Source organism: Vanellus vanellus (assembly GCF_965231255.1).
Source record: "Vanellus vanellus genome assembly, chromosome: 1".
Classification (NCBI taxonomy): domain Eukaryota; kingdom Metazoa; phylum Chordata; class Aves; order Charadriiformes; family Charadriidae; genus Vanellus; species Vanellus vanellus.
The window spans coordinates 144,688,286-144,716,042 of NC_138905.1; the positions used below are offsets into that span (position 1 = coordinate 144,688,286).

The window sequence follows — 27,757 nt, forward strand, 5'->3', positions numbered from 1 at the left end:
GGGTAATACCTGAGATGGAATGAATTTGACTTAGTGAGGGATTGTCCTCAAGTCGCAAATAGCTTTTTAAACAGATCTGTAGCTTTAGCTGGGTAATAATAACCTGTATGACAGACCGTACGAAGCACAAAATGTTGATGTGCAGTATACCTCTGCGACAGTTAAAGAGAGAAAAGCATTTTGCTTTTCAGAAAGAGGTCCTGGTGCATGTTAATTTGGCAAACTGCAATTTTATTGCATATAAGATGCCAATAAAAATGTTTTGGATTAATAGTTTGCACTGTTTCAATGTCAGTTCTAGAAAAACAAGGTTCATTTGGGAATCATTGAACTTGATGTTAAAAAATATTTGGTAGCAGTATATATAGGTTTGCAAACTACAACGTGTAAAAAGGGATCTTGCCAATACTAGTTTAAAAAAACAAACAAACAAACAAACACACAAAACAAAACAACAACAAAAAACACAAAAAAAACCAAAACCCAAACAAAACAAAAAACCTGCAGTGGTGTGACCCTAGCGAGACTTTTGAAGGAGACATGTCTTTGCACTGAAGTTTGCAGTGAAATTGCAGAGATTTTAGGGCACTGAACTGTATTAATGGCTGTATTTTTGCAGGAATAGATGAAGTCAGAGTTTATAATAAGCATGCTGCTAGAACTCTAGAGGAATTGGTGTTTGAATTAAGTAAATGGAAAAAAATATTTTAGTTTGGTTTTTGTGGTTGTTTTGTTTGCAGGGGTATTTGAAGGGGGAAACATTTTACTTGCTCAGCCACTTTAGTTGATTAACAGTTTTCTTCTTATCTCTTCGTTTTTTTCCTAAGTGTGACATAGAAACAATTTTACAAACATCTGTTTGTGTCATTTCAATATTTATGTTCTTCACTTCTCTAAGTTCACTCGGAAAACTTGTCAAAGGTAGAAGGGACTATATGAATACCAGTGTTTGATTTTAGTACTCAGACATGTGCAAAAAGCCAGACCAAAATTGGCAGTATAAAGCACACAATGACTCAAAAATTAAGTTTTTGCTGGCAAAGAAGTTGCCTGTGTGCAGCAGTGAGTAAACAGCAGCTTCCTGTGCTCTGGCGCAGTGAAAAAACAGTTAGGAAATACTGCAGGGCTCAAAATGCAGAGATAAAAACCATCTCCTTTCTGCTTCATTGTTACAAAGGTCTTTTTCTAAAAAGGAAAAAAACAAGTCTTGGTTTAAAGCTAAGTTCTGCTGAAGGCAGTAAGTAATCACAGCTGTTACCTCTGTATGGGGTCACTAACATAGTGGTGAGGAGCAGGACGCGAGATCTCTGCTAGCAGAGTGCCTCCTCTGCTTCCAGATAGTTTTGTTTACAGGAGAAAATGTAAAGGTGTAGGGATTCTGAGTTGGTTTTGATTTTTATTTGGTTGGTTTTGTTTTTTTTTTATTTTTGATTGGTTGGGTTTTAAAGACATGCCAGCAGCATCTTGGGCACATCTTCAGCAGTGATCACACAGCGAGAAAGATGTAAACAGTCTGGAAAGGCTGACAGACAAGTTAGTCATAATTTGGACCAAAGACAGATGGAAATTGATACTTATGTTATTGGCAACTTTTAAAGGTCCATCTTTCCCAAATGATGTAATTTTTGAGAAATACAATATTTTTAAGAAAAATCTTTGCCCCAGAATCATCACAAGCTGTTAAGTAATCATACAAAATAAGTATTATAGTCAAATAGGTGTGAGTAAAAGTAGCCCAATTTGAAAACTTATAACTGTACTCCGTTGTTTTTATAAGTGCGAGGAGGTCAAAAAATAAAAAACTGCTTCCGGCTGTGATTATCCCTGCTGTGTATTATACAAATCTGATAGTTTAAGCTGCTTCATCTTTCCACCTCACTGACTCCTACTGACTTCTCTAGAACACTGTTAAATTCAGCATTCAGTATATTGAAGTAACTCGGAGAACTGAAATGTCAATACATGGGAGCTCCTCTAAGTAATTGCTTAAGACCTTTTGAAAGGTAAAGTGTATTATAACAGAGTTAAGTTCTGAAAGAAACGTGAGTGGCGGGGGGAACACTAAACTTTCAGTTCTCGGGGTTGGGGGAAGAAAGTGCAATTAATATCTTCAGCACAGGCAGGTCTACCTTTCCTGAAAATGTGAAGAAGAGGAAAAGACAATGTGACAGAAGAAAAGGGGGAGGACAAGGCAGTCCTCTTATCCTGCCTGGAAGGCTGGAAAAATAAGGTGGGAGAAACAAAACCCCGGGGCTCCGAGTGCTGTTTTGTTATTAAGTATAGCATCTTTCGAGGTGCTGAAATAGAGCAGTGACAGGCTGTTACCCAAATCTGCACAGAACTAACTGGACAGGGAATCTAGCAAAGGCAGTAGCTGTGTTGTGCCAGTATTTCGAGAAAAAGGACTTTGTACTCTGCCTGGAATGCCTGTAAAACCTGCACGGCCGTTCCAGTTTGCTGGCTGTTGCTGGCAGGGATCCCAGGCAGTTTCTGTGCTGGAGACTGGGGGAAGGGAGAATAAGAGGAAAAGGAGCGAGTCCCAGCCTGCTTCCTCCTACACGCGTCTTGGAGGATCAGGACTGCTTGGCACACCAAGGAGCAAGAGGGATTTCAGAGCAAGAAGAATAATTGAGACGAGGGTTTGTTTTCCACATTGTTAAAAGGGGTTGTCCTTTTTTATTAGTCTTGATGATCATTTATTGTGTCACACTGGCTCGCAGAGGGAATTACTATCTGATGTTTTCTTGGATTTCTGTAAGTAACTGCTGATTTCTAGAGGCCGATGTTAGATTTATGAGTTAAATTGTTGTTTGTTTAACAGCTAAGGAAACTGGACAAGCCCTAAGGCCCCATACTGGGTTCATCACATCCTAGCGATGTCTGTGGGAGCTCTTTCAGAAGGAGTCTGCCCCTAACAGAGAAATGTGAATATTTAAATTGGGGTTTTTTTAACAAGTTTGGTACTTCTTCTAGTCCTTCAGTAAGGGTAGTGCTCCTAAAATGGCTTGCGGTAAATCAGGAAGCGCTAATTTTAATCATCCCATAGCCAATGGTATTAAGACCTAAATATCATTTAAAACCACCGCTGCACCTCCCTGGTTCGAAATTCACTGCTTTCCTGGGGGGGAGGGGGCGGGGGGGGGGGGTGCTATACAAAGTCTCTGCCTAAATACCAGTGTGCCTGCTGCGACCAGCTGGCTGTGCTGCATGAACCTGTGGGGAGAAAGCGGAAGGCAGCAGAGCTGTTGTACCAGCTTGCAAAGCTTATCAACGCCCATGGGAAATCAAAGGGTTTCTTAGACGTCCAGATCCATCTGGTTCCTTTGCACCACTACAGCTCGCAATGGCTGGGGTGATCCTCAGCTACCCAGCGTAGGCTGAGAACACTTTCACTGCAGTAGTTTTGGCTTAATCATGTACCCTGAGTCCTTTAAACACAACATTGCTTACAAGTTGCTGGAAAAGTAGAGCTCTGCCTCCATTGTTAAAGCACTGTAAAGACATTCCCATTAAGGATAAGGACCAGAGCCATTGCTAGTTCTTCCTTCTCGCAGGTTAATGCCTTCGTGCACCTGCCTGATCGTCACCTCAGCGCTGTCCTATGGGGCCATAGTTCATTGGGGCTTTGGGGGAACTGCTGCCAGGCTGTGCTTCTGAGACACCACTACCACACAAATAAAAGATTTGAGCTCTTAGTAGTGCGTCTTTTGCTGCTTTTCAAAGAATTATATTGGACTTCTGGCATCTGCATTCACAGCAGGGTCCTGCTTCAAACAGCCAATGCATTGGGTCAGAGGGATCTTGCTGCTTCCCTATTAATCTCCGACTCAGCCAGGTTGAATCTTTCAGGTTCTTGTCAAAAGAAAGTGGAAGCGTCATCAACCCTATGAAAAATTCCATAACTAATAGAGATCAAGCTTTTTTTAATTTTTTTTTCTATTTTTATTTCCCGTATTGTCTCAGCTATAGCCAAACGAGCACCTAGGTGTTACTTGGAAAAATCATCAATGGACCCCGGGTTCTGACTCTTTTTATACTATTTTCGTGGTCAGAATAATAGCATCTACCTTTTTTTTTTTTTTTTTTTTTTAATCCTATGGCTCATTCTTTGAAATGCATAGGACAGGATTATACTCTGCTCTGGCCAGTTTAGTATTCCTCAGACATTCAAGGTAACTGTAACATTCATGTACCAAAAAGGCAGAAAAAAGTTCTCTTGGGAAAATGCTATTTTTTCCCACTGTAGAACATGCTGATTGGGGGGGGGGGGGGGGGGGGTTAAAAAAAAAAAAAAAGAAAAAAAACGACCACCACAAATCTCTCATTAGATGAGACGGAACTTTTCAGTTCTCTCTGTATTGAAGTGACTTTATGTTTACAAACATGCTTTCAGTTGTTATAGGAAGTAAATATTCACATTAGCTTCAATCTGTTCCTTAATATAGCTGACAACATCTTTGTTCTTGCGCTGGTTTGAAATGGAAAGAAGTGTAGAAAAGTAGGGATTTCACATGGATGGGATAATTCAGATTTTTATCTTTTTTCACAGTGAAGGAATGAATATCATCTCTCATTTACTTCAGTGTACAGCATGAAGATGAACACATGCCAGTCCCTGTGGAGCTGGTTTGTCATGTACTTCTGCATGAGTGTTTGCATGATTCCAGTGCAACATTTTCTGCAGATCCAATAGTCTGTGGCCATTCACAAGGAAAAGGCGTTTCTTTGTCCAAAGTGACCAGTTGTGCTCTTTATTTCAGCAAGCGTAGGAAACTGCTTCCACTCATAGAATTTGCCTTGCCAGACAAAAATAAATATTTAGAAACTGAAAGGTTATTTCTAGGTTTTTAAAGTCCAGCTTGAGTTCCTAGAGTTGGCAGGTAGAAAAACTGGCTTGTTTAATTTTATAAATGGTATTGAGCTTTGAAGTCCCCTAAGGAAATAATAGTAATGATGTTTATGTTTCTGGACAGTTTTTAGCAACATTCAGCTAGAAACACCTCCTTGAATGTACTAGGTGGCATCCAAACCTAAGAATGTTACAGTTCCTTCCCTAAGAATTACACAGCAAATACTACTTTCCGGGATGACTTTTCTCGGAGGCATTTTTTGGTAGTTTCTAAGCTTACAGTAAGGTTTAGATTGTTTTCCTGTACCTTAGAGATAATTTGAGATTAAGTAAAAGTGAGATGCTAGTTTTACTTATCATCACCTTGTTTGTAAAATGGTGAAAAACTTCCAACAGCTCTGTGCGCGTACCGAGTCATTGGCACCTTTGGCACTCCTTTAAAGCCGTAGGCATTTAGCCTTCGTGCCAAACACTCACGAGTCCCCCTGAAGTTATTGGCAGGTGAGAACAGACCAGGTCTTGCGAAGCTGCACACTGCGTTGTCTCGCCTGTCCTCAGAAGGGCTCTTCCTGCTTTGCCGTGGCAGTTCCAGGGGCTCTGCTGGCACAGCCTCAGGAACGCAGGGCCTGCGTAACCCAGCCCGAGCAGTCCCGTCCGCCTCTGTTGTAGCCAGCCGCAGGCAGCGGGCAATATGATTGCGCCAATGCAGGGCAGTTAATGACTAACCTCACAGACAGGATCACCAGAGCTGCTGGGCTCTGTTTTTTTCTTCTTTAATTTTTTTTTTTCTTATTTTCCCCCCACCAGAATTTGTGTAACCATGTACCCATTTCACGCAACGGGAAGACGTGAAGTTTACCAGAGAAAGCAATGGTAAGAAATGACATTCATTGAGGGTCTTCCTGGTTTTTACATGCTGTGCTTAAGAAAATTTAAACTGATCTACCCCCTCCCCTTTTTTTTTTAGAAGCTCATTGAGAATCAGAGAGCAGCTAATACAAGTTTAGAACGATTGGTCTTTCAAGGTCTTTTACCCTACTTTTACAGGGCATGGAAGTTTAGCAGTATATACAGTATATGTTATAGTACATTTAATATGCATTTGTCACATTAAAGTATCTATGCATAAACTAGCAGCCAGTAGCTATATTCTAGCACGTGTATTTTAATTCAGGTGAACATCCGTAAACTGCCTCTTACAAATACCTTGAGTAACCAAGATACGTGCTGAGATATTCTTAGGGTCTTCTAGGAAGGTAACCGAGGTTAAGCCGGCTGTGGCAACCTTGATTTTGCAGATGCTCCCATGGCTGAAGGATCGCTTTCCAGATGCTCTATATGGCACTGGGTGCAGTGGGTGCAATAGCCAAGGCATTGCCATCATAACCAGCATGCCTCACACCGACCTCCTCCGTGCTCCTGTCCCACTCATTCCAGGAGCCTTAAGAGGAGCGTCCTACACCCCTGTACAAGGGGTGCCTCAGGAGAATTGCAAGCATCCAAGCGCTCGTTCTACTGGGAGCATCTGCTGAGATCAGTGCAAATCTCAATATAGAAGTGCACATATAAGATTACTGTGCAAATAACAAAATAAATTTCTGGTTTTAGCAAACTCAAGAACTTTTGTAAATATTCAGGAGCTCCATCTGCTGGCAGCATTTGGTAGCTGTCTGCATTTATAGTGAGTCCTGATAAAACTTTAAGAATAGCAGTTTAAAGGTTATGGAAAAGTTTGCAAATGTTTTTGTAGCATTAACTCTTTAATTTTAATTTCAGGAGCTGCCCAAAAATTTGGTTAATTTTATTCGTTTTTCCAAGAACCTCTGTATCAAATCCTTCAAAACCCAATTTTTTACTGATACTGGCTGATGATCTTGGTATTGGAGATGTGGGTTGTTATGGCAATGATACAATAAGGTAAGAATCTATCCCACTAAATAAATTATCCCTTCCTGGTGAATTTCAGTGGAAAAAAACACTGGTGACACTTAGTATTAGAAAATCCACTATTATGGATTACTTTATCTAGATACACTTCTTTTCAAACCATGTACAAAATAAACATTCTACAGTAATTCCTACTGGAGTAATAATTACACAGGCATGCTTAAGCAAATTTCTTGGACTTCTAATCTTCAGCATACACAGTCAGAACTTTGCAAATATGTCTGTGAGCTGTATTTGCCAGGCATGTGTATACTTTATAAATTTCCACAGCTCCAGGGTTGAAAAATCAAGGACTGAGATTAGAGTTTAACATCAACTAACAACTTTAGAAGGCTTGTTATGAAATGAGAGCTCAGTCTATGTGATATATTTATCCCTAGTGCAGTTATTAGTTTATATATAGACAGCTTGATTGATAGAATGATTGTATATATATCCTGCATTTAACTATTATAGTCTTGGAAATCATGTTGTCCTTTATCTATTAATGGAATCTTTTTCACTATGCTACATGAGCTTTTGATATGGGATAGACCTGAAATACCTTTTCTTCTTTTCTTTTAAGTTATTGGTAAAAACATATTTACCTGTGGAAAATTCATTTCTAAGGAGTCAAGGTGTCTCAAAAAATATATATATAACACAGAGCTTTCCTAGTTGAGTTGTAGATAAAAGAGGGTTCTGTAAATTTGATGGTGATGTCCTCCACAAAACTAGGAGGAGTGGGATACCATGAACTTCTGTGTAACACATTTTTATCAGAGATGGGATTTTTCTCTTTAGGACTCCTAACATTGATGGCCTGGCAAAGGAAGGAGTGAGACTTACTCAGCACATTGCTGCAGCTGCTGTCTGTACTCCAAGCAGAGCAGCTTTCCTGACTGGCAGATACCCCATCAGATCAGGTTGGGGCTCTCTTCAATGGTTCACTGTGGTTTGTCTAGCCATTGTTGCTATTAAAAATCCCCTTAAATAAGCCATTTTAAAGATAAGTTAATCTAAGGATTTGAGGTCTCAGTGAGATGGGCAAAAATGAGATGACTAGATGTAGTGATTGATTTCTATGGGAAAACCCCCAAATAATGCACATTTAATGTGGCTAAATGACAACACAGAAATGGGTGAAAATCCAAACAACACAAAGCACTCAGAGGTAGAAACATGAAGAATAAAATTTTGTAAACACTGTATGTTCAGTGGTATTAAGATTATATTAAGTAAAGTGTAATATTTTGACTATCCTGACAAACTTTTTCATAGTGAAATGTGTCAGACTGTGGAATAGTTCTCAACAATTATGTTTTAAAACAGATTTATTTTAGCCACTTAAATTCATGACAGAAAACTTCAGCCACCGCATATGGCAGTAATAATCAGTGTAGCTCCTCTGGTGTGATTCTGACTTGATAAGGGAGAAATGTAATCATGAACTGTACATTTCAGAAGTGTGTCCCCCTGACTCCGTAAACCTTTTGTTCTATATAAAACTTTTATTTTTTTTTTGTCTTTTCTTTTTTTAACATCATATTTTGATAGAACTTTGGTTGTAAGAGTCTGCCTAATGTCCGAACGTAGGTATCTCAGTGCCACCTGTAGACACCCCCACATAGCTGAGGCATCTGCATTGGACTAGCAGATAATCACATGGGACTTGGAGGAGACATCATTCTGGGGGTCAGTCAGAATATGCCAGGGCATACTAAATGGCTTATAAAAGGCACTAGGCTTAGGCAACTGAGTCCCATTCATTAGAAAGAACAATCCGAGAATAAAATAAAACAAGCCAGATTTCAGATTTTCAAAGACTCTTATTCCTCTCTAGGCATGGCATCAAGCACTCAACGGCGGATTCTCTTTTGGAACGGGTGTTCTGGAGGGCTCCCACCCAATGAAACGACTTTCGCCAGAATACTGCACCAGCAAGGTTATTCTACAGCATTTGTAGGTATGAGACACAGCAACTTGTCACATTTACCTTGCTTGTTATTCAAATGAGGCTGCTTCTGTAAATATTTTTCTTTGCCAAAATATCTAGGATCGCTAAAACTCAAGTTTCTTGTATGCATAACTTTCAAAATCAGCAGGATTTTTAGAATGCCCTCCACAAGCCCCCAGTGTCAGCACATCATATCCAATAAATCCAAAATGAGGATGTATGGAATACATAGATGTACTCTGCAAACAGAAGTAAATGTAAATGAAGGAATCTTGTTTGCCCAGTACAGATTGCTTTAGGAAGAACCAACAGAGATATTCACTGATCTATTAGAGCGGAAAAATATTTTCTGCCAGCTGGTACCCAGACACCACAGTGATCATAATTATATCTGGTGGGTACATTTTCTGTTATTTATGCATCCTGCTTATTATCACAGTTAAGACTCTAAAAGTGCCTTATTTTCTGCAAAAAGAAACTGCCAAAAAAAAAAAAAAAAAGCTGAAAGAGTCATATTGTCTTCAGTGGGTTTTGGAGTAGAATACGTGTCCAAAAAAAGAACTCTTTGCTAATTTTGCTTGAATAGCGATTAAAGGCCGTGTCTTTCAAGCACCTCCCATTTTTAAACTCTTTTTGATGTAGTGAAAGGTGTCATGAGCTTAATTGTAATTACTGTGATTTTCACACCTCTGCTCGGCTCTGGCACACTGAGGTGTCATTTAGTTCCTAAATTGAGGCAAGTCTTAGCGATGCACTGAGTTCACACAATCCTGTGAGAAGGGGTGAACTTTCCTTAGCTCACCGCAGTCTGCTATAGCTTATACTGTAAACTGCATTCATATACACAAGCACAGAGCTGGTTAGCAGTTCTCGGAGGTTACTCATGTAGATAATAACCCCTAAGTCCATGGCTATAGTCCTTCAATGTCAGGATAATGACACTGCCCTGTAATACGACTTCATTAAGGTTCATTATCAGTGTCTGACATATTCTGCTATGTCCCATTGTACTGGATAATTGGAATGGCCTATTTTTGCTACTTATTTTAAGGATGAATATAGATACACAGAGCCAATATGTACACCTTCTTCCTGAAATTTGTTCCTGGACTGTGAAGGCCAGGTAGAACTTGTGTGTAAATTAGTTCATATTTTTGCACTTAGCTCTTCTTTTTTGGCACAAGGGTTTCTCCAGTTTCTCCCCATTAGACTACATATTTATGAATGGCTACTTCGTCACGTGAAAAATATTAAGCACCAACTATTGCAACTCTATTTTTTCTTATTCAGGGAGGTGTCTGAGCTGGACCATTGCCCTACATGGAATTTTAACAGATAGGTGAGGAAAACCAGCTGTTTTAAGCAGATAAAGTGCCGATGAATGATTGCTCCCTGAGTCTGTCACCGTTCCACACCAGCTCCTCCCTTGGCTGCACCTTAACTGGGGAGTGCAGCCAACCTATTAGAAATACAGGGAAATGCGCCCAAGAGTAATGATGTTGGATTTAAGATCTTTGTTTTTTATTTTTAGGGAAGTGGCATATGGGTGTGAACTGCAAATCCCGCCGTGATCACTGCCACCATCCTTTAAATCATGGCTTTGATTATTTTTATGGCATGCCTTTTACCCTTTTGAATGAGTGTCAAGGCACAGATGACCCTGAATTGGCCAAGTCTTTGCAAGACACGTATTGGCTTTACACGCAGATGATCATCCTTGCAGTGCTTACTCTTTTGATTGGAAAACTTGCCAATTTATTCTCGGTAAAATGGAAAATAATCATATGTCTGGTCATCTGCGGTTTCCTGTATTTCATCTCCTGGTTCTCCAGCTATGGTTTAACCAAGTACTGGAACTGTATCCTGATGAGAAACCATGATATCACTGAACAACCGATGAATCTAGAAAAAACTACTTCTAATATGCTGAAGGAGGCAGTTTCCTTCATTGAAAGGTAACCAACAAAAATTGTATCGCATTTTAAGGATTTTTAAAATGCAATTACTGTCATACACCTCAAGGTTAGGCAGCTGGCATGCTGAACTACCCGTCCTGATGCTGGCCAGTAATTTGTTGTCTTCTGGCATCCCCCTATCTGTCAGCATCCAACTACTGTCCTTCATCTTATACATAGCTTGTCAGCTCCTCAGGAAAAGGATGATGATTTTTTTTGCGTGTTTATGTTTTGTTCACCTAATATAAAAGGGTGCTGGCAAAGGACTGGGCCTTCTGCCAGTAAGAACAGAAAAATGATCTTAGCCCGATGAAGGGACTGTCATAGAAAGTGTCATATGAAATTAATATTTTACAAACAGGAGGGTGAGAGTGAGTTTTGTTTTGTTTTCCAAAGGTGTCTTTCATTTACAGTACTATCAGTAACCTCAACTGGAATTGAACAAACCACTAAGTCTTTAAAAGTATACATGTGTCAAGTCTGGGCATATCCTTGAATGAGATTATACTGTTTCGGTCAGGATTTTAAGGGAAATTGGAGGTAAAATAAATCCCTTCTGTAAAACTTCGAGCATAGATAATCTCTGGTTCCTAGGATATGCTGCCTGGCCTGATATTAAAGGGATATGGTTCCCCTGTGGGTGCAGTGTCATATCTGCCTCTTCCATGAGGATGTCTCAGACGCTCGATGACATCCATGTTTAAGTTTAAGCAAGCAAGTCTTATTCTCCTTGCCTCTGAGAGTGTGTCAGTCTTTTGGCTGTGAACTTTCCTTGTTATTTATTTCATGTTCTACACATGTCTAATGGAACCAGAAAAAGAAAGGGCCCATTACTATTTTGGTCTTAATAGAGAACCAACATCTTTGAGGGCTGTTTTAATTCCCTGTCTCCCAAAACCTTGAAACTGCAAAGACATCAAAATCAAACATTTTTGGTTTAGACTACAATAAGAATTTTTATTGAGATATTCACTACAATACCACTTTTATATTTTGGGTTGAGTGGCAGTTTGCAGAAAAATGACTATTGTTTTCTTTTATTTCAGAAACAAGCATAGACCATTTCTTCTCTTTGTTTCCCTCTTACATGTTCACACCCCCCTCATTACCACAGAGACGTTTCAGGGGAGAAGCAGGCATGGCCTATACGGAGATAATGTAGAGGAGATGGACTGGATGGTGGGTAAGTGGTCTTCTTGAAGAAAATCCTTCATTTATTTGAATGTGGAAAAGAAATTAAAGGGGTGGTCACAGAACTCCCTTTTTGTGTACGTCAAAAATCAGTGAACTTGCCTTGGATACACAGTTAGCTCCAGAAATTGCCATTCCATTATCACACCTCTTGTTTTCCTTTCTTAAGATGAAAGCTCAAACTTTTCTTGTGAGGATTTGTTCTTTTTCTTTTTGTAATTGACACACTTCTGTGCTGCAGCATTAAATGCAGTCAAATAATCAAATATGTGCTTGATCATGTTGTTAATCAAAATGTATTACATTTCTGCAGCTCTGCCTAGTCCCAGAAGATATAAGTGTTATTACATTATATGGTCGTTGGTTTGTGTACTTGTTCATTTTTATCGAAGAATAATCCTTGTAGCAGAAACCAGAACTCTTTCCGAGCCAAAAGGTCAAATTAAAATCTATGGAGTTTCACTTAAGAAATTGTGTGAAGTCAGTACATCGTGAAGACTCACTTAGGTCTAAATCTAGGCTCTGAGTGCTGATAAGTTTTTAAACCTTATATTAGGATTTTAATTAGGTTTTTAAGCCTTACTTAGTCATTCCTTTCTGCTTCAATGGGAGGGAGGGAGATAGCTACTGTTTGTATTTAGTCAAAAGCGAAGACCCTATTGACAAAGTATTCACCTCCTGTACAGGCCAAGAGTCAGTCCCTGAACCTTTTCTTCTTCCAATAACCATGTTTACAAAATTGTATTTTGAGAGGAGCGTGATTGCTTCTGATGGGCAGGCTGAGAACTCCTGCAAGATCCAGTTGAACCAGAGGACTCTGCCATGCTCCTCTTCCAGATTTTTGGCACTAGTCACCTTCAGGCACAGGCTACGCAAGCAGAGCTGGATAGCAGAAGCCCAATGGTGTAAAGAATATGCCTCCTATAGGCCAAACAGGATGGCAGCTAGTCTCCAGAGCTGAACAGCTAAGTAAGAGATTTGCGGTCTAATTCAGAACCAATATGCATAGACTCAATCTAAACTCTTTTGGGGGGAAGGTGTCTATTTTTAGGTAAGGTCAATAAGTAGTTTGACCAAGGAGACACAAGAAGTCTGTAAAGGAGAAAAGATTGAGCAAAAGAGCCCATCACTGGCTTATGCTTTTCCTTGTGTACTTCATCTTTTGCTGCTGCTTCTGTAGCTATGGAAGCTGTTCTTGGCAAATATATTTGATGCAGAAGGTGATGAGGACAAGCAATCAAAGATAAATCATACTCTGTATAAATATTTGATGCTATCAGTACCAAAAACATTCCTTATGAAGTTAGGTTTTAATTACAGTCTATGAAGTTTTTACCACTGACATCAGAAAAAGATTTCAGTTGATAGTATGCAGGCTGATCTCAGAGGCCCTGTTCAGTTCCTGGTGAGACACAGCAGTTTTCTATGATTAGGAATCTAGGCAGCACTATTATTTAAGCTTTTCAAGATGCTTGAGGCTACACAATGGAGGCAATCCTTGACTCAGAGAATTTAAAGCATAAAGCTGACAGAGTATTCTGAGTAGCTTGAATAAAAGGATCGTTCATTTAAATTATTTTCCCATTGTTTTTATTTTTTATTTTCCTGTTTTTATAGACACCACAGATTTTGGACACATTAAGCAGCTTTCCATTGGGCTCTTATTATTTCTGTAATGCAGGATTACTCTTTGCATTGCTTGTGGTAGCTCTTAACAGAACTAGTTCAGATAAATGGGAAGACTTGGTCTTTGGTGAATTTTAAGTCAAGACCTAAGAGATTTGGCTGCATCTCCAGATATAATTATGACGCTTTGCTTTGTTTATAGGCAGGCTTCTGGATGCTATTGACAAAGAAGGCTTGAAGAATACCACATTCATTTATTTTGCATCTGATCATGGAGGATCCTTAGAAGCTCACAGAGGAAACGCTCAGTTGGGTGGATGGAATGGGATCTATAAAGGTAAAATTTTGGTAGTGTGTACACACATAGGACTTCCTCTTAAAAAGAAAATGATAGAATAAAATACATCCAAATAGACTCTATATGCCAGGATGATAATCGTGGATTGTAGGGCTACAGCAGATTCAGGGCATCAGCTATTCATCCTTCAGCTCCAAGACAGCTTCCCTTTCACCAAAGCTACTCCTGACAGTTATATTGTCTAACCTATTCTTAAAGACCTTCAGTGATTTCCCAGATAATCCAGTTTTCATTGTCTGTGCTACTGGAGTTTTTTTTCTAGCACCTACATTGGATTTCCTTGCTGCAGTTTAAGCAACAGATCTTGCCCTATTCACCAATCTACAGAGAAGAGATTCTTCCTTCCTTCCTTGCAACAGCCAGTTGTTGCAAGGTCATCATGTATTTCAATGCTGTTATGTTCCCCCTCATTCATCCTAAGATTCCAGTATACTTGTACCTCCTTCTGGTTGCATGTTGTCTTCAAATAGTAAGCATAGTATCTAATCTATAACCCAAAGCACTACTTGAAAATGTTGTAGTATCATAGAATCATAGAATATCTCAAGTGGGAAGGGACCCATAAAGATCATTAAGCCCAACTCTCTGCTCCTCGCAGGACTACCTAAAACTAAACCATGTGACTAAGAGCATCGTCCAGATGCTCCTTGAACTCTGAGAGGCTTGGTGCCATGACCACTGCCCTGGGGACCCTGTTCCAGTGACTGACTACCCTCTCAGTGAAGAACCTTTTCCTAATGTTCAATCTGAGCTTCCCCTGTTGCAGATCCAGAACACACTCTTTGGAGTCTCACTTGAAACATCTTTTTGTTTTTCACAGTAGACAATTATCTACATCAATACTGGCATGTATCATGATGACTATTTTCTTGATACAGTTTTTCAGTTTCTCATCTATCATATAGATGTTTTATCTAGACTGTCTTATTATTACTAACAGGATATTAAAAACAAGGAGATAGAGAACCCACGCATTTGAATAATGAGAACAGCCGCTAGTGAATAACAAAGCATGAGATACCGTTGTCCTACATAGCACAGAGATTGTTGCACAAGCAGCTGGACTTGCACTGCTTAAAATCCATCATGCCACCCTGTCTGCCTTTAAAACCAAGCTCTGGGAACCTTGCCTCTCAGCTGTGACTATGAGCACACCTCCTCCATAGCAAAGTCTGGCATTACTTAGCAAAGCCAGAGGCTAGTATAAACTACCAACCAGCTGCTGATTTATTAGCTGAGCTTAATAAGCTAGCTTCAAGTTTTGTCAGCCAATTTTACTACAACACTTTCCAGCTATGGCTTGTCATTTCTGCCCTTGATAGGAAGAATAACAGATCAAAGGTCATATAGGTACCTGAGCGTCAACACTTTGCAATTTTTGTTTTCTAACTGGACCCTCAACTTGGAGTTCTGGCTTTAAACTACATTGTCTCATTAATATTCTCATCCTTGACATATGTAATTCATATCTGTAATTAGTTAATGGTTCTCACTTTGAAATACTATTTGAAACAATGAATATTTTGATTTGCAAGAGAGCCAATGCATGAAGGAAGGAATTTAGAAGAACACTAGAGGAATGCGAGAGAGAGAAACCAAGTTAAGAAATACTCTTTCCATCACCTCAAGGCAACTTCAACAGAAATTCAGAGCACTCCCCTATTTACTTCAAGAGTTCTGCACTCTTCCATTTGAGATCACCTGTGACTGTAAACTCCTGGAGGGTGATCAAACATTATCCTAATTCACCTGACTGCTCTCCAGGACTGCAAATCATTTCATAGTGTTCCTGCTGCCTCTGACTGTGAACTGTCTCACCACCAAGCTTGCCTGTGTTAATCCCCCTTCCTTGGGCACCAAGTGGGGCTGCAACCTCTATTCCATTGACACAAAGTCAGATTTTCCTTTTTATTAATAACAGACTTTTTTCTCGGGCATGTTATTAGGGAGTGTGGAGATTATTCTCAGACATGACATTCAATTAAAGTTATGGGTCAGAATGTCGTACAGCAGAATTGTTCCTCTTCTGCCAAAAATACTGCCTAGTAGTGGGTTGCTATATGTGCCACCCAAGAAAGCCGTGTAAAATTAAGAGGTTAATAATGCGTGGTTTTGAAGAACGAAGCTTGCATTGTAGTCATTCTACTGGTTTCCAGGACTTCGTGTTTTCATTAAAGTTATTTAAATATTCTAAAAGTTTTAAAACCTTTTATTATATATGCATAATAAACATCTAATATCTGTTGTTCTTTTATCTTTTTTCGCTATTTTTGTCCCCTCCCCTCTAACAGGTGGAAAAGGAATGGGAGGCTGGGAAGGAGGGATCCGTGTCCCAGGAATAGTTAGCTGGCCAGGAGTGTTGCCTGCAGGGACAGTTATCAATGAACTGACAAGCCTTATGGATGTTTTCCCAACAGTGGTTCACCTGGCTGGAGGGGTAGTGCCTCAGGACAGGTACAAAGGTGGCTTCATAAACCATACTTGCTCCCCTTTCTTGATTTAGATAGAAGCTGACAATATATGTCATCCATCCTAACAGCCGCAGGTTAAATTCTGTTTGTTTCTTAACCGGGCAGGTCTCTAGCTTTCTGCGTAGCTTTCCTCATCTTTTCTGCTTATATGGAAAAGGCAAAGGAAAACAGTATGTTTTAGCAAGGGTCATTTAGCTAACTAAAAAGCAACCTGGTTGATTTGGGACACTGGGACGCCTGTAAATACAAAACAAAACAAAAAACCTCTTTTAATCTTACTTTTTATGAAAAATCCACAGATATTCACAAAGCTGGTTGGTTCTGTTAGGTTACTAGGACAGGCCCTTTCCAAGACTAGGAAGCCTGGTTTTTTATCAGTAGGGAAGGTGGAGCAAAGGGCACATGGCCAGCATTTGGCTGCCAGTGCTGGAGAACTTGCATCCTCAGTAGGAAACCATGTGTAGCATCTGTGTTAGACTCCTCTAAAGAACATAAGAAAGCATGGGCAGCTGAGCTGTTTAAGCAAAAAGCATAAAGTACTGGTGGCGTGTAACTAAACCAACTGTTAGTCAATTAAGGAAGTGGGGGTTTGAGGTGCTTTTTTGTGTGTGTGTTTGTTGTTTTTTGGGTTTTGTTTTGTTTTGTTTTGTTTTGTTTTGTTTTTTTTTATTATGAAGCCTCAAGCTCAAAGAGCTATCAGTGACTTCCGTTTCAGAGGGCAAAATTACAAGCTGTGAACCATGCCTTCACTATGGTTATCATTTACTCCCAGGAAAATTACAGTAATGGTAACTTATCTCCCCAGGCAGGATGTGTGAACTAGCTGTAATTGCAAAAGCTGCTAGTAACCGCTAATCACTGCTCTCCACCCATCCACACAATTAAAAATCTCAGGGCTCATTAGACAAACAGCAGCTTGGTTTAGAAATGGCAATTGAAATCCTAATGGTGCATATGTGGAGAGTGAGTACTGCTCACGCTCCAACTGCAGACTAAAGTTCTTGAGCAGTCTGGTGACTCCTGTCCTCTCCATCAGGGTCATCGACGGGCGCACCTTGCTGCCTTTGCTGCAGGGGACAGTTCAGCACTCTGGGCACGAGTTCATGTTTCACTACTGCGGTGTATTTCTGCATGCAGTGCGGTGGCACCAAAAGGACAGTGAGTATAAACATCCCCCCCCCTCCTGCAGATCAGAGATGAGATAATGACCTCTAGCTTCCAGCAGAGTGTCACGTAACATACGTACGTGTATCTGGAGTAAGTTTATTGCCTTAAACTCTCAGTTCTTCTGCAACGTGCAGAAAGGCTTTGCTGTTAGCTGCCCTGCCTTGCCTGAGATAAAGGGGTTTGCTTCCTGGGTAGCACAGCTTCATGAATCTCCCTGTCCTTGCAGTGTTTCTGTCACTTTTGCTGCAAAAGCATTCAGCATCAGCTCTAGGATAAAATTGAAGAAAAAGAAACTGCCCACATAAGGTCTTTATCTTAAGCAGTAGTTTGTTTTCAATAGCCCTCTCTTATTTGTTTAATTTTTTTTTCAGCTGTGGCATTAGACAAGCTGACTGCAGCTGAAATTCTTTCCTGAGCTTTCTACAAGCACCCAATCTTTGCTGATGTCACCCTCCATTACAGTGTTAAGGAGAACAGGCCAGTGACTGGTAGCTGTGTCCTTATTCTTGCTCAGAAGGGAGGATGGCATTTGTGTGACCAAACACAGATGCCTGCATCTGAGCCTGTGGTTTTACAGTTGCTGAAGAGACACAGATGTTTAAAGGGTGTGATTCATAGAATAGATTCACCTCCTGATTAGCACATCTGGGCTAGATCAGTGACACCTGTTTCTCTCCACTGACTAAAAAGGGAGCTGAGACTCACTGTATCCAATATAAAACTCACTAACTTAAAATGAGTTGAGATGAATTGCACCTTCTGTGACTGGATGATGTGACAGTAAGTGATGACGTAACAGTAAGCTGATGAATACTCAGTTGGTTTTGTTTTATTCTGCACAGCTGGAGAAAATGCAGAAGCCAATGGAGTAGGCTATGCCTACTCATCTTCCTATCCTTTAGAAATTTAAATGAAACCCTCTAATTTTTGTTTTGCTTTCCCTATCTGCAAAGCAAGAGAAGAATTACGGAGTTCTTGAGAGATTGCGCTTAGATAACAGCTACAAATGCTAGGGCATTCCACCACCAGCAGCTGCTATGTTGACAAGGAGCTGGCTGTTTGAAGAACACTTTGAGGGCTGACCGTGGGGTGAGATAACCTCAGGCAGCGCAGCAGGAAATCCTAATGTCACGGTGATAACTGGGTGATCTTTCTCATGCCCATTTACCTTTCCTTTATCATACTTTCAGATACAATGACAGTATCGAGTATAGATAGTATCAAGCCAAGAATCTACTTGTTCAGTGAACACCTGAAGACTACAAAATTTACTTGTACTTGCAAATATTTTATAATTGACTTCTCTGTTCTCCTAGATACACACACTCACACACAAGATTATCAGGATAATGGCTGAGGACTTTGCTGTCTGTCTTGTTGGCATGATGAAATACATACCAGAGTTGCAATACCCAACTTTTAGTCATGCTGCCAGTTTAACCTTGAGGTCAATGCCCTTGTCGTCACACTACGTTTGAATCCTTGGCTGAAAGTCAGTGTGCCGGGCTGACAGGAAACATGGAAGAAAGGGACTATGGACTAAATGCGAGGATGTGATGCCAGGTGCTGTGGTGGAATTTTATTTTTAGGTTCTTGATCCCCAAAGATAAATCTGGGTACTTCATTCAAGGAAAAATGTGTAAGCTATATAGGCCATGCAGTACTTGAGGAGCTAATCCCTTCAGGGTGAGATCCAGCACAATCCCCACACTGCTGAAGGAGCTGTATGGTAGAAAATGCGAAGTACAAAGGTGTTTCAAAAAGTTCTTCCATGGAGCACAGCATCTTCAAGCCCTCCAGGGAAGGTTGGGTTTAGGGGTGTTTTTGTTGTTGTTTTTTGTTTTTTCCTCTCGGGAATCCTCATTCTCTATTTTCTCTGGAGAAATGATGCTGATAACATTTTTGTCTAAGAACCAGGAAAGGGACTGTTTCTTAAAAAGAAAAAGAAAAGAAAGAAAGAAAAAGAAGAGTGCTGCAACTGCCCATCTTCTGCCTTGTAGCTGAGTGGTAAGGCCTTGTCGTGGTTTGGGCTGAACTGGCCACTGAAGCAAATGACAGATGCACTACCCCACCTCTCTCTCCAAGAAGAGGAGGGAGAGAGAGGAAGAGACTTACTAGTCTAAAAAACTAAACTACTTTAATGAAATATTCATAAGAAAATAATGAAATATATATAATATATACAAAACCAGTATCAAGCTCCCAGGGTGACGATCATGTCACCCGCAGGCAGGGGGGAAGTCCCAGACTGGACTCAGCAGCAGATGGAAACTGGATTCTGGATTTGGGAATGCACAGATGGGGGTCAAAGGCAGACGAACAGACTTTTCAGAGTCCTCCTTGGATGCCAGCCATTGAAGAAAGAGGGCTGACCCTTTGATCCCTCAGCTTTTATACTGAGCATGAGGCAGATGGGATGGAATACTCTGTGGGTCAGTTTGGGGTCACCTCTCTTGTCTGCTCCTCCCCTCAGTTGGGACCCCTCTATGCTTTTCTGCTTCCGACCCTCAAACAGGGCAAGCAACAAAGTTAGCCGCCTTGGGTGTTACAGCAGTAAGTATAAGCAGGAGCCTCTCTGCATACCATCCCTTGGCATAAATTATAAATAATCAGGTCTTATCACTCTGGGAGCGAACAGTGTCTGGACAATAAGCTGTGAATTTCAGAGAGGTCTGTTATTAGCAGAGGCTTAGCTGCAAAGTAAAATTACTGAATAGAAAATTGGTTCTGTTTTACCTCGAACCAGGCCAGGCCTTCACAGCCCTGCCAGGGCCGCGGCATGCCCTTGGGCAGAGCGGCTGCAGATCAGGTGCTGGGCGCAGCCCCAAGCAGGTGATACCACCGGTGATCCCAGGGAGGGAACCACCCTTAAAGCGCTCAAGGCTAACATTTTGGCTGTCTCAACTAATTACTTATGTAAGGAGATGTGGACCCAATTGTTTCCTCTTCGTGCACACTCAAAATAGCTCAGTGATGTGTATAAATAGCTGCTCTGCATCTTTGCTCTTCCTGTGGAAATTTGGCCTCTGCGGTAATTATAAACCAACATTAGTTGAACCAACCCCATAACCTCATGCATTAAGCACCCAGTTTTGGTTAGGGGTTATCTCCCTCCATTGCTGCCACGGTCACTTTTTTTATTAAGCACATTAACGTGATTAAAATATTTAAAATATAGGGGAAAAAACACCAAACACTGGAGGAGAGGGCTGGTGCGCTCCTTCCCTGCTCAGTGCCGTAGCGAGCAGGCCAGCAATGGAGAGAGCTGTCTTTGCAGGGAAAGCTGCAGGCAGGGTGCTGCGCAGCACCAACCTCCCGAAACGCACCGCTCCCCCCCGGCCTAACCCTCCCCCAGCACCGGCCAGGGTGCGGCAGCCATTACGGGGGGTCCTGGATTTTGAGCTTCCCGCCGCAGCGCTGCGGCGCAAGGCCGCGGCGGCCGCTCTCCCCTCAGCCGGGAAGCGACGAGGCCGCCAGGGGGCAGCGCGGCACCGCCAACCGCCACGGCCAACCGCCACCGCCAACCGCCACCGGCCTGCCTGCGGGCCGGGGCGCGGTGCGTGGGGCCCGCAGCAGCCCACGCATCACAGAAACATTAGTCACCATTTGAATCTCCCCCCCCCGCGCCACGTATCCAATACTGAGCAGACCAGGAAGTTAAGAGACTGACAATGACACTCCAGCTGTTAGAGCTGCCATTAGAGATCACAGAATGGTTTGGGTTGGAAGGGACCAGTTGGAAGATCATCCAGTTCCAACCCCCCTGCCGTGGGCAGGGACACCTCCCACTAGACCAGGTTGCTCAAAGCCACATCCAGCCTGGCCTCGAACATCTCCACGGTTGGGGCATCCACAGCTTCTCTGAGCAACGTGTTCCAGTGTCTCACCACTCTCACAGTAACGAATTTCTTCCGAATATCTAATCTAAATCTACCCTCTTTCAGTTTAAAACCATTACCCCTTGTCCTGTGACTTCACTCCCTGATAAGGAGTCGCTCCCCATCTTTCCTGCAGGCCCCTTTAGGTACTGGAAGGCCTCAATAAGGTCTCCCGGGAGCCTTCTCTTCTCCAGGCTGAACAACCCCAACTCCCTCAGCCTGGCCTCATAGGAGAGTTGCTCCAGCCCCCGATCATATTCAGATGTGAGAGATCAGTTCACACTTCCCTAGAGAAAGGTTAAATACGTACTCCATCAAGGTATGCATTTGAAGAACTGCTTTTCTGGTTAAATAACTGCTGTTCTCATCTAGCTTTCACCTCTTGCTCTCCTCGGCTATGCAGGGTGTGACTACATGACAATTTCAGTTCAGATCAGAAGCGTGCTTTTAAGCAATCCCCTCTTGAGCACACCCACTCACTGTGCTTTGGGTTGCATTGTGGAATGGGCTTGGAAGTCGTGATTTCAGTTTAGGTGAAACTGTCAAATAAGCTCCAGGATAATGCCCAATACGTTCTAATCACTAAAAGAGGTTCATAGAATCATAGGGTTGGAAGGGACCTCTGGAGATCATCTAGTCCAACCCCCCTGCCAGAACAGGGACACCTTAGAGTAGGTTGCACAGGAATGTGTCCAGGCGGGTTTTGAATGTCTCCAGAGATGGAGACTCCACCACCTCCCTGGGCAGCCTGTTCCAGTGCTCTGCCACCCTCAAGGTAAAGAAGTTCCTCCTCATGTTTAGGTGGAACTTCCTATACTCAAGTTTGCGCCCATTACCTCTTGTCCTGTCACTGGACACCACCGAAAAGAGCCTGGCCCCATCCTCCTGGCACCCACCCTTTAAGTATTTATAAGCATGGATGAGGTCCCCCCTCAACCGTCTTTTTTCCAGACTAAAGAGACCCAGTTCCCTCAGTCTTTCTTCATGAGAGGTGTTCCAGTCCCCTAGTCATCTTGGTGGCCCTATGCTGCACCCTCTCCAGCAGTTCCCTGTCCATCTTGAGCTGGGGACCCCAGAACTGGACGCAGTACTCCAGGTGAGGCCTCACCAAGGCAGAGTAGAGGGGGAGGACGACCTCCCTTGACCTGCCGGCCACACTCTTCTTGATGTATCCCAGGATGCCATTGGCCTTCTTGGCCACAAGGGCACATTGCTGGCTCATGGTCATCCTGTTGTCCACCAGGACTCCCAGGTCTCTTTCTACAGAGCTGCTCTCCAGCAGGTCAGCCCCCAACCTGTACTGCTGCATGGGGTTATTCCTCCCCAGGTGCAGCACCCTACACTTGCCCTTATTGAATTTCATAAGATTCCTCTCCGCCCAACTCTCCAGCCTGTCCAGGTCTCTCTGTATGGCAGCACAGCCTTCTGGTGTGTCAGCCACCCCTCCCAGCTTTGTATCATCAGCAAACTTGCTGAGGGTGCACTCTATCCCCTCATCCAAGTCGTTGATGAATATATTTAACAGGACTGGACCCAGTACTGACCCCTGGGGAACACCACTTGTCACTGACCTCTAACTAGACTCTGCGCCCCTAACCACAACCCTCTGAGCTCTGTCTTGCAACCAGTTTTCTATCCACCTTACTGTCCATTCATCTAACTCACTCTTCCTAAGCTTCCCTATGAGGATGCTGTGGGAGACCGTGTCGAACGCCTTGCTGAAGTCAAGGTAGACCACATCTACTGCTCTTCCCTCATCTATCCATCCAGTCACACCATCATAGAAGGCTATCAGATTAGTCAGGCATGATTTCCCCTTGGTGAATCCATGCTGAGTACTTCTGATAGCCTTCTTTTCCTCCACATGCCTTGAAATGACGCCCAGAACAAGCTGTTCCATCATCTTTCCAGGGATGGAGGTGAGGCTGACTGGGGTCAGACCCGGTTCCCCGGGTCTTCCTTCTTGCCCTTTTTGAAGACCGGAGTGACATTGGCTTTCTTCCAGTCCTCAGGCACCTCGCCTGTTCTCCAGGACCTTTCAAAGATGGTGGAGAGTGGCCCAGCAATGACCTCTGCCAGGTCCCGCAGCACTCTCGGGTGCATCCCATCAGGGCCCATGGACTTGTGAATATCTAATTGACCTAACTGGTCCCTCACTTGATCCTACTCAACCCTGGGGAAGTCCTCCTCTTTCCCCATTACTTTCTCCAAGGCCTGGGACTCCTGAGGGCTCGGCTGGGTAGTAAAGACCGATGCAAAGAAGGCATTCAATAACTCCGCCTTCTCTGCATCCTCTGTCACCATGGCTCCTGTCTCATTCAACAGTGGGCCCACAGCTTCTCTGGTCTTCCTTTTGCCTCCAATATACCTGAAGAAGCCCCTCCTGTTGAGCTTGACATCCCTTGCCAGGTTTAGTTCCAAGGCAGCCTTGGCTTTCCTTGTTTCATCCCTGCACACTCTGTCAGCATTCTTGTAATCTTCCCAAGGGGTTAGGCCATTCTTCCACTGAGTGCAAACTTCCTTCTTCCACTTGAGCTTGTTCAGAAGCTCCCTGCTCAACCAGGCAGGCCTCCTGCGTCCCTTGGCTGATTTCTTGCTCTTCGGAATGCACCGATCCTGAGCTTGGAGGAAGTGGTCTTTGAATACCAACCAGCTTTCTTGAGCCCCTTTGCCTTCCAGAGCCCTAGTCCATGGGATCTCCCCAAGCAGTTTCTTGAAGAGATCAAAGTTAGCCCTCCTGAAGTCTAAGGTTGTGATTTTGCTTCTTCTTGTTTTGTGTGTAGTACCCATGATCCTGAACTCTATCTTTTCACGATCACTACAGCCTAGGGTGCCCCCAACCTTAATGTCCTCCACCAGTCCCTCTGTGTTGGTTAAATAGATTGGACCAGACAAAAGTTAGTGCCCAGACAACCACAGCACAGATGTCAAGGCATCTAGAACCATTCTGTTCTACAGATCTGTTTCTAGTCGGCCGCGCTGCCTGTAACACAGATACAATACGCAGATGCAAGGTGCATTTTGTGTTCCTGTGAAGCTACATGCACGACTAGATCTCCTATGTATGCCTTTCTACAATTTTCCCCATTGAACCACAACTGCTCATGGCAAGGGGGCTGAAAACAAGGGGCTGTCCTGCCCACGAAAGACTGGCTAATCAAATATTACTGTGGGGCTCAACTTTCAGCCAAGCCAGAAATTGTGATTCTTAGCTCTGATTGCCATTACTTCTGACTGGGCTGACAGGCTTTTTAGAGTCTGTTTTAGCTCATTTACAAGTATATCATGTTCATATTACATATTTATTGTCTATTTAGTTCTATCATCTCTTGGACAGGCTAGATATGAAGCCATTGTGTCTTGATGTCACGCAGGCAGGACTCATCAATTAAGCCCTTCACTGAAGCCAGAAGAATCCTTTGTCTCTATGTTGAAGAGTCCTTTCCTCTACCACAGCACAATAAGGCTTATTAGTGACAGTTCGTTTCTTTCTGCTCGTTAAACTGATTGATTGTTACCAGATGGGTTTGAGAGATGTTTGGATTGAAGAAGCAGGTTTCCTTTCCCTTGGACATATTATATTAACACGTTGCCCTAAAATTCACACACATCCTTCAAATTCTGTCAGAGCTACTTCAACAGCAAATTGCATATCCCTCTTTGCCTCTTGGAGATGAGTGAAACCCCTGCTGTTTCCATCAGCACTAATTTCTACCACCTTTTTTTTTTTTTCCCTTTTATCCTGCTGTAACCCAGCTGTCTACTCAGCTCACCAACACAGGTTAATTACAATCAGCCTCACTGTATCCTTCCAAATTAACTAACAAGGAACTGGCTCTCTCCCACTCTGCAACTCCAGTAATTATTTGCAGCTGTGAAAAGTGAGCTTTAAGTTTTTGGAGAATCAGAACAATTCTCCTCAGACACTCTACACTCACTTCTCTGAACTGCCCTACGGTGTGTAAGTTACAGGGAGCAAAGCACACACCTAAGGAATACTTGTCCTCTGTAAGCCATCAGGAAGTGAGCCTGTTTCCTTTAAAAAAAAGCCAAACCAACCTTCTGCATCCTTTCTCTTACAATTTCAGAAATGGAGATATCTAAAATCTGAAACATTTCTAACTATTCTGCCAAAACATTTCAGAACCATTGAGACATCATCCCTCCACAGAAGTGCAACAGCATAGCTTAGCAAGACATGGAAACCGTGGGGTGGAAATAGATAGATAGCCAGCCAACCAGCCAGCAACTGGAGATTTTAAGCTAAAATATTTTCTGAACCTTAATATGTTGTTCCCACTCACCTTTTAAGAAGTTTTTAAATTTTACTTATTAACAAAATATTTTCTAGCAGTAGTGACACAACAGAGACAGAAGAATAAACATGCAGACTCCCACTCATGAAGAGACAACAGAAGGGAAGACAGTTAAGCAGATTCCATTGAAGAAAAAAGAAAATGCCATGTAGGGACAATGAAATTGTCACCGGTTTCTGCTCAACGTATTACAGAAGTGGCTCCAAGTGCTGAACGTCCCCTTTCTTTGTTTTCCTCTCCCTGTTTCAGATATAGTGCCTAATTACTGTCTCCTTGTTGGGCACATCCTTGCCTCCGAGTTCAGTGTAGTGCTTTCTGAACGCGGGGTAAGGAATGGGGGGGGGGCGGGGGGGAGGGAGGAGGGAGAAGGAAGGAAAATCTCCTGTTGAACTGCATTCAGATGTAATCCTAGTCATTTCTCATTTCTTCATTACAAGTTACAGACCTGCACTTATCCAGTGGTCAGTACTAGAGCTTGATAAAGTACAAGCTCTAAAGCTGCAAACTCATTGCATTCATCGCGTTAATGTAAAAAACTAGACTCCAGATTTTACTGTTTTCATGGCCTGCAATTACCGCCCGACTTGAAAGTGTGCTGGAACGTGAGCATGGAAATGAACTGTGATCAGTTTCTGTCCAGGTGCTCTTCTTGGCTCAGATGTACAGAGCAAACAGAAGAACCACCCACCAGTATCTTCACCCAGAAACTGGAGGCTACATTCTCCATTCCCCATGCCCACACCGCCCCCAAGGAGCATGTAGAGTTTTAAAGGGACACAAGAAAGTGACAGAGACTTCCTCTGCACCCAAAATAATTAGACCTAACAACCCGCATAGTGTATATGGCCCTGCACATACCCAGAGCCAAGGTGTGCCCAAGATCCATGAAAACCCTTCTGAATCCCTGTCAGCTCCCAAAAGAGCCTTTCCCCATATGTGAGAACCCCGGCATATGCTTGCCCTAGGAATGACAAAGGAGATCACTTAAAACGTGAACCAACCTTTCAGGGACCTCCCCTGACTCCTAATGCCATTAAGCCGTTCAAATGTGCTTCTTCTGTCACAGGTGGCACTGTATGGAAAGCTCATTATGCTACTCCAGTATTCCAACCAGAAGCTTCTGGGGCCTGTTTTGGAAGAGGAATTTGCCCATGTTTCGGGGATGGGGTAATCCATCATGACCCTCCGCTGCTGTTTGATCTCTCAAAAGATCCTTCTGAGGCAAATCCTCTATCAGCCGACACTGAGCCCTTGTTCGACACTGTAACGAGGAGAATGGGAGAGGCTGTAGAAGAGCATCGCAAGACGCTGACTTCAGTCCCACAACAGCTGTCTCCTTACAATAATATATGGAAGCCATGGCTGCAGCCATGCTGTGGCACATTCCCATTCTGTTGGTGTGATGAAGAAAACAACAAGGCAGATGGCGTACTTTAATACCAAGATCAAAGTACAGTTAGCTTTAAAAAAAGCTGATAGTTTTCACATTCACATGACTACAGTCATACAGAGATATGGGTAAAATTACACCAGAGTAACTGAAAGGGACATTATTGGTGCTTTTTATTCAACCTTTTCTCTTACTCACAGAAATTCAAAGAGCCTGTAGTTTAAAAAAATAAAATTAAAAATGCTCCAAATGTATTCCACCTATGGGTCACCTGTATAATTGATCCCTCAAGTGCATAATTCTGGATCAAATACCCAAATAAATGAAACAAAATTTCTTTCCTTACTGATTTTCAATTCAAGTAAATTATGAATGGTAAGAGACCAAACTTTAATTGCAGCTGTTTGTACATGCAATAGCCTTGTTAAGGCAACAGGACTGAGCCCAGGAGGGGATCCCTATTCAGGCCTTATCTTTTTAATGAGAAAACTGTCCTGTGTTTAAAAGCACAAATGCACATTTAATTTGGAAACATACCAAAACAAACTGGCCTCTAAGAAATAAACACCTACTAATTTACAGTAATTTTTTGCCTTATCTGTACATTCCTTTATCTATCATGCAAGAATTCCCAGGAAAAACTGAGCTGACAGGTATGTCTTAGAAATTAGGT

The 27,757-nt window shown here is 42.4% G+C and overlaps 1 protein-coding gene across 1 annotated transcript; it reads left to right on the plus strand.

The window, feature by feature from the left end:
• Positions 1–5,669: 5,669 nt before the first annotated feature.
• Positions 5,670–27,131, plus strand: LOC309678511 (arylsulfatase H-like; the record flags this gene model as incomplete). Its single annotated transcript, XM_082491564.1, has 10 exons — positions 5,670–5,722; positions 6,626–6,766; positions 7,580–7,701; positions 8,619–8,741; positions 10,264–10,687; positions 11,734–11,874; positions 13,711–13,841; positions 16,154–16,316; positions 17,370–17,491; positions 26,761–27,131. 10 exons carry the CDS (start codon positions 5,670–5,672, stop codon positions 27,129–27,131), a joined length of 1,791 nt encoding a protein of 596 aa, XP_082347690.1.
• Positions 27,132–27,757: the final 626 nt, after the last annotated feature.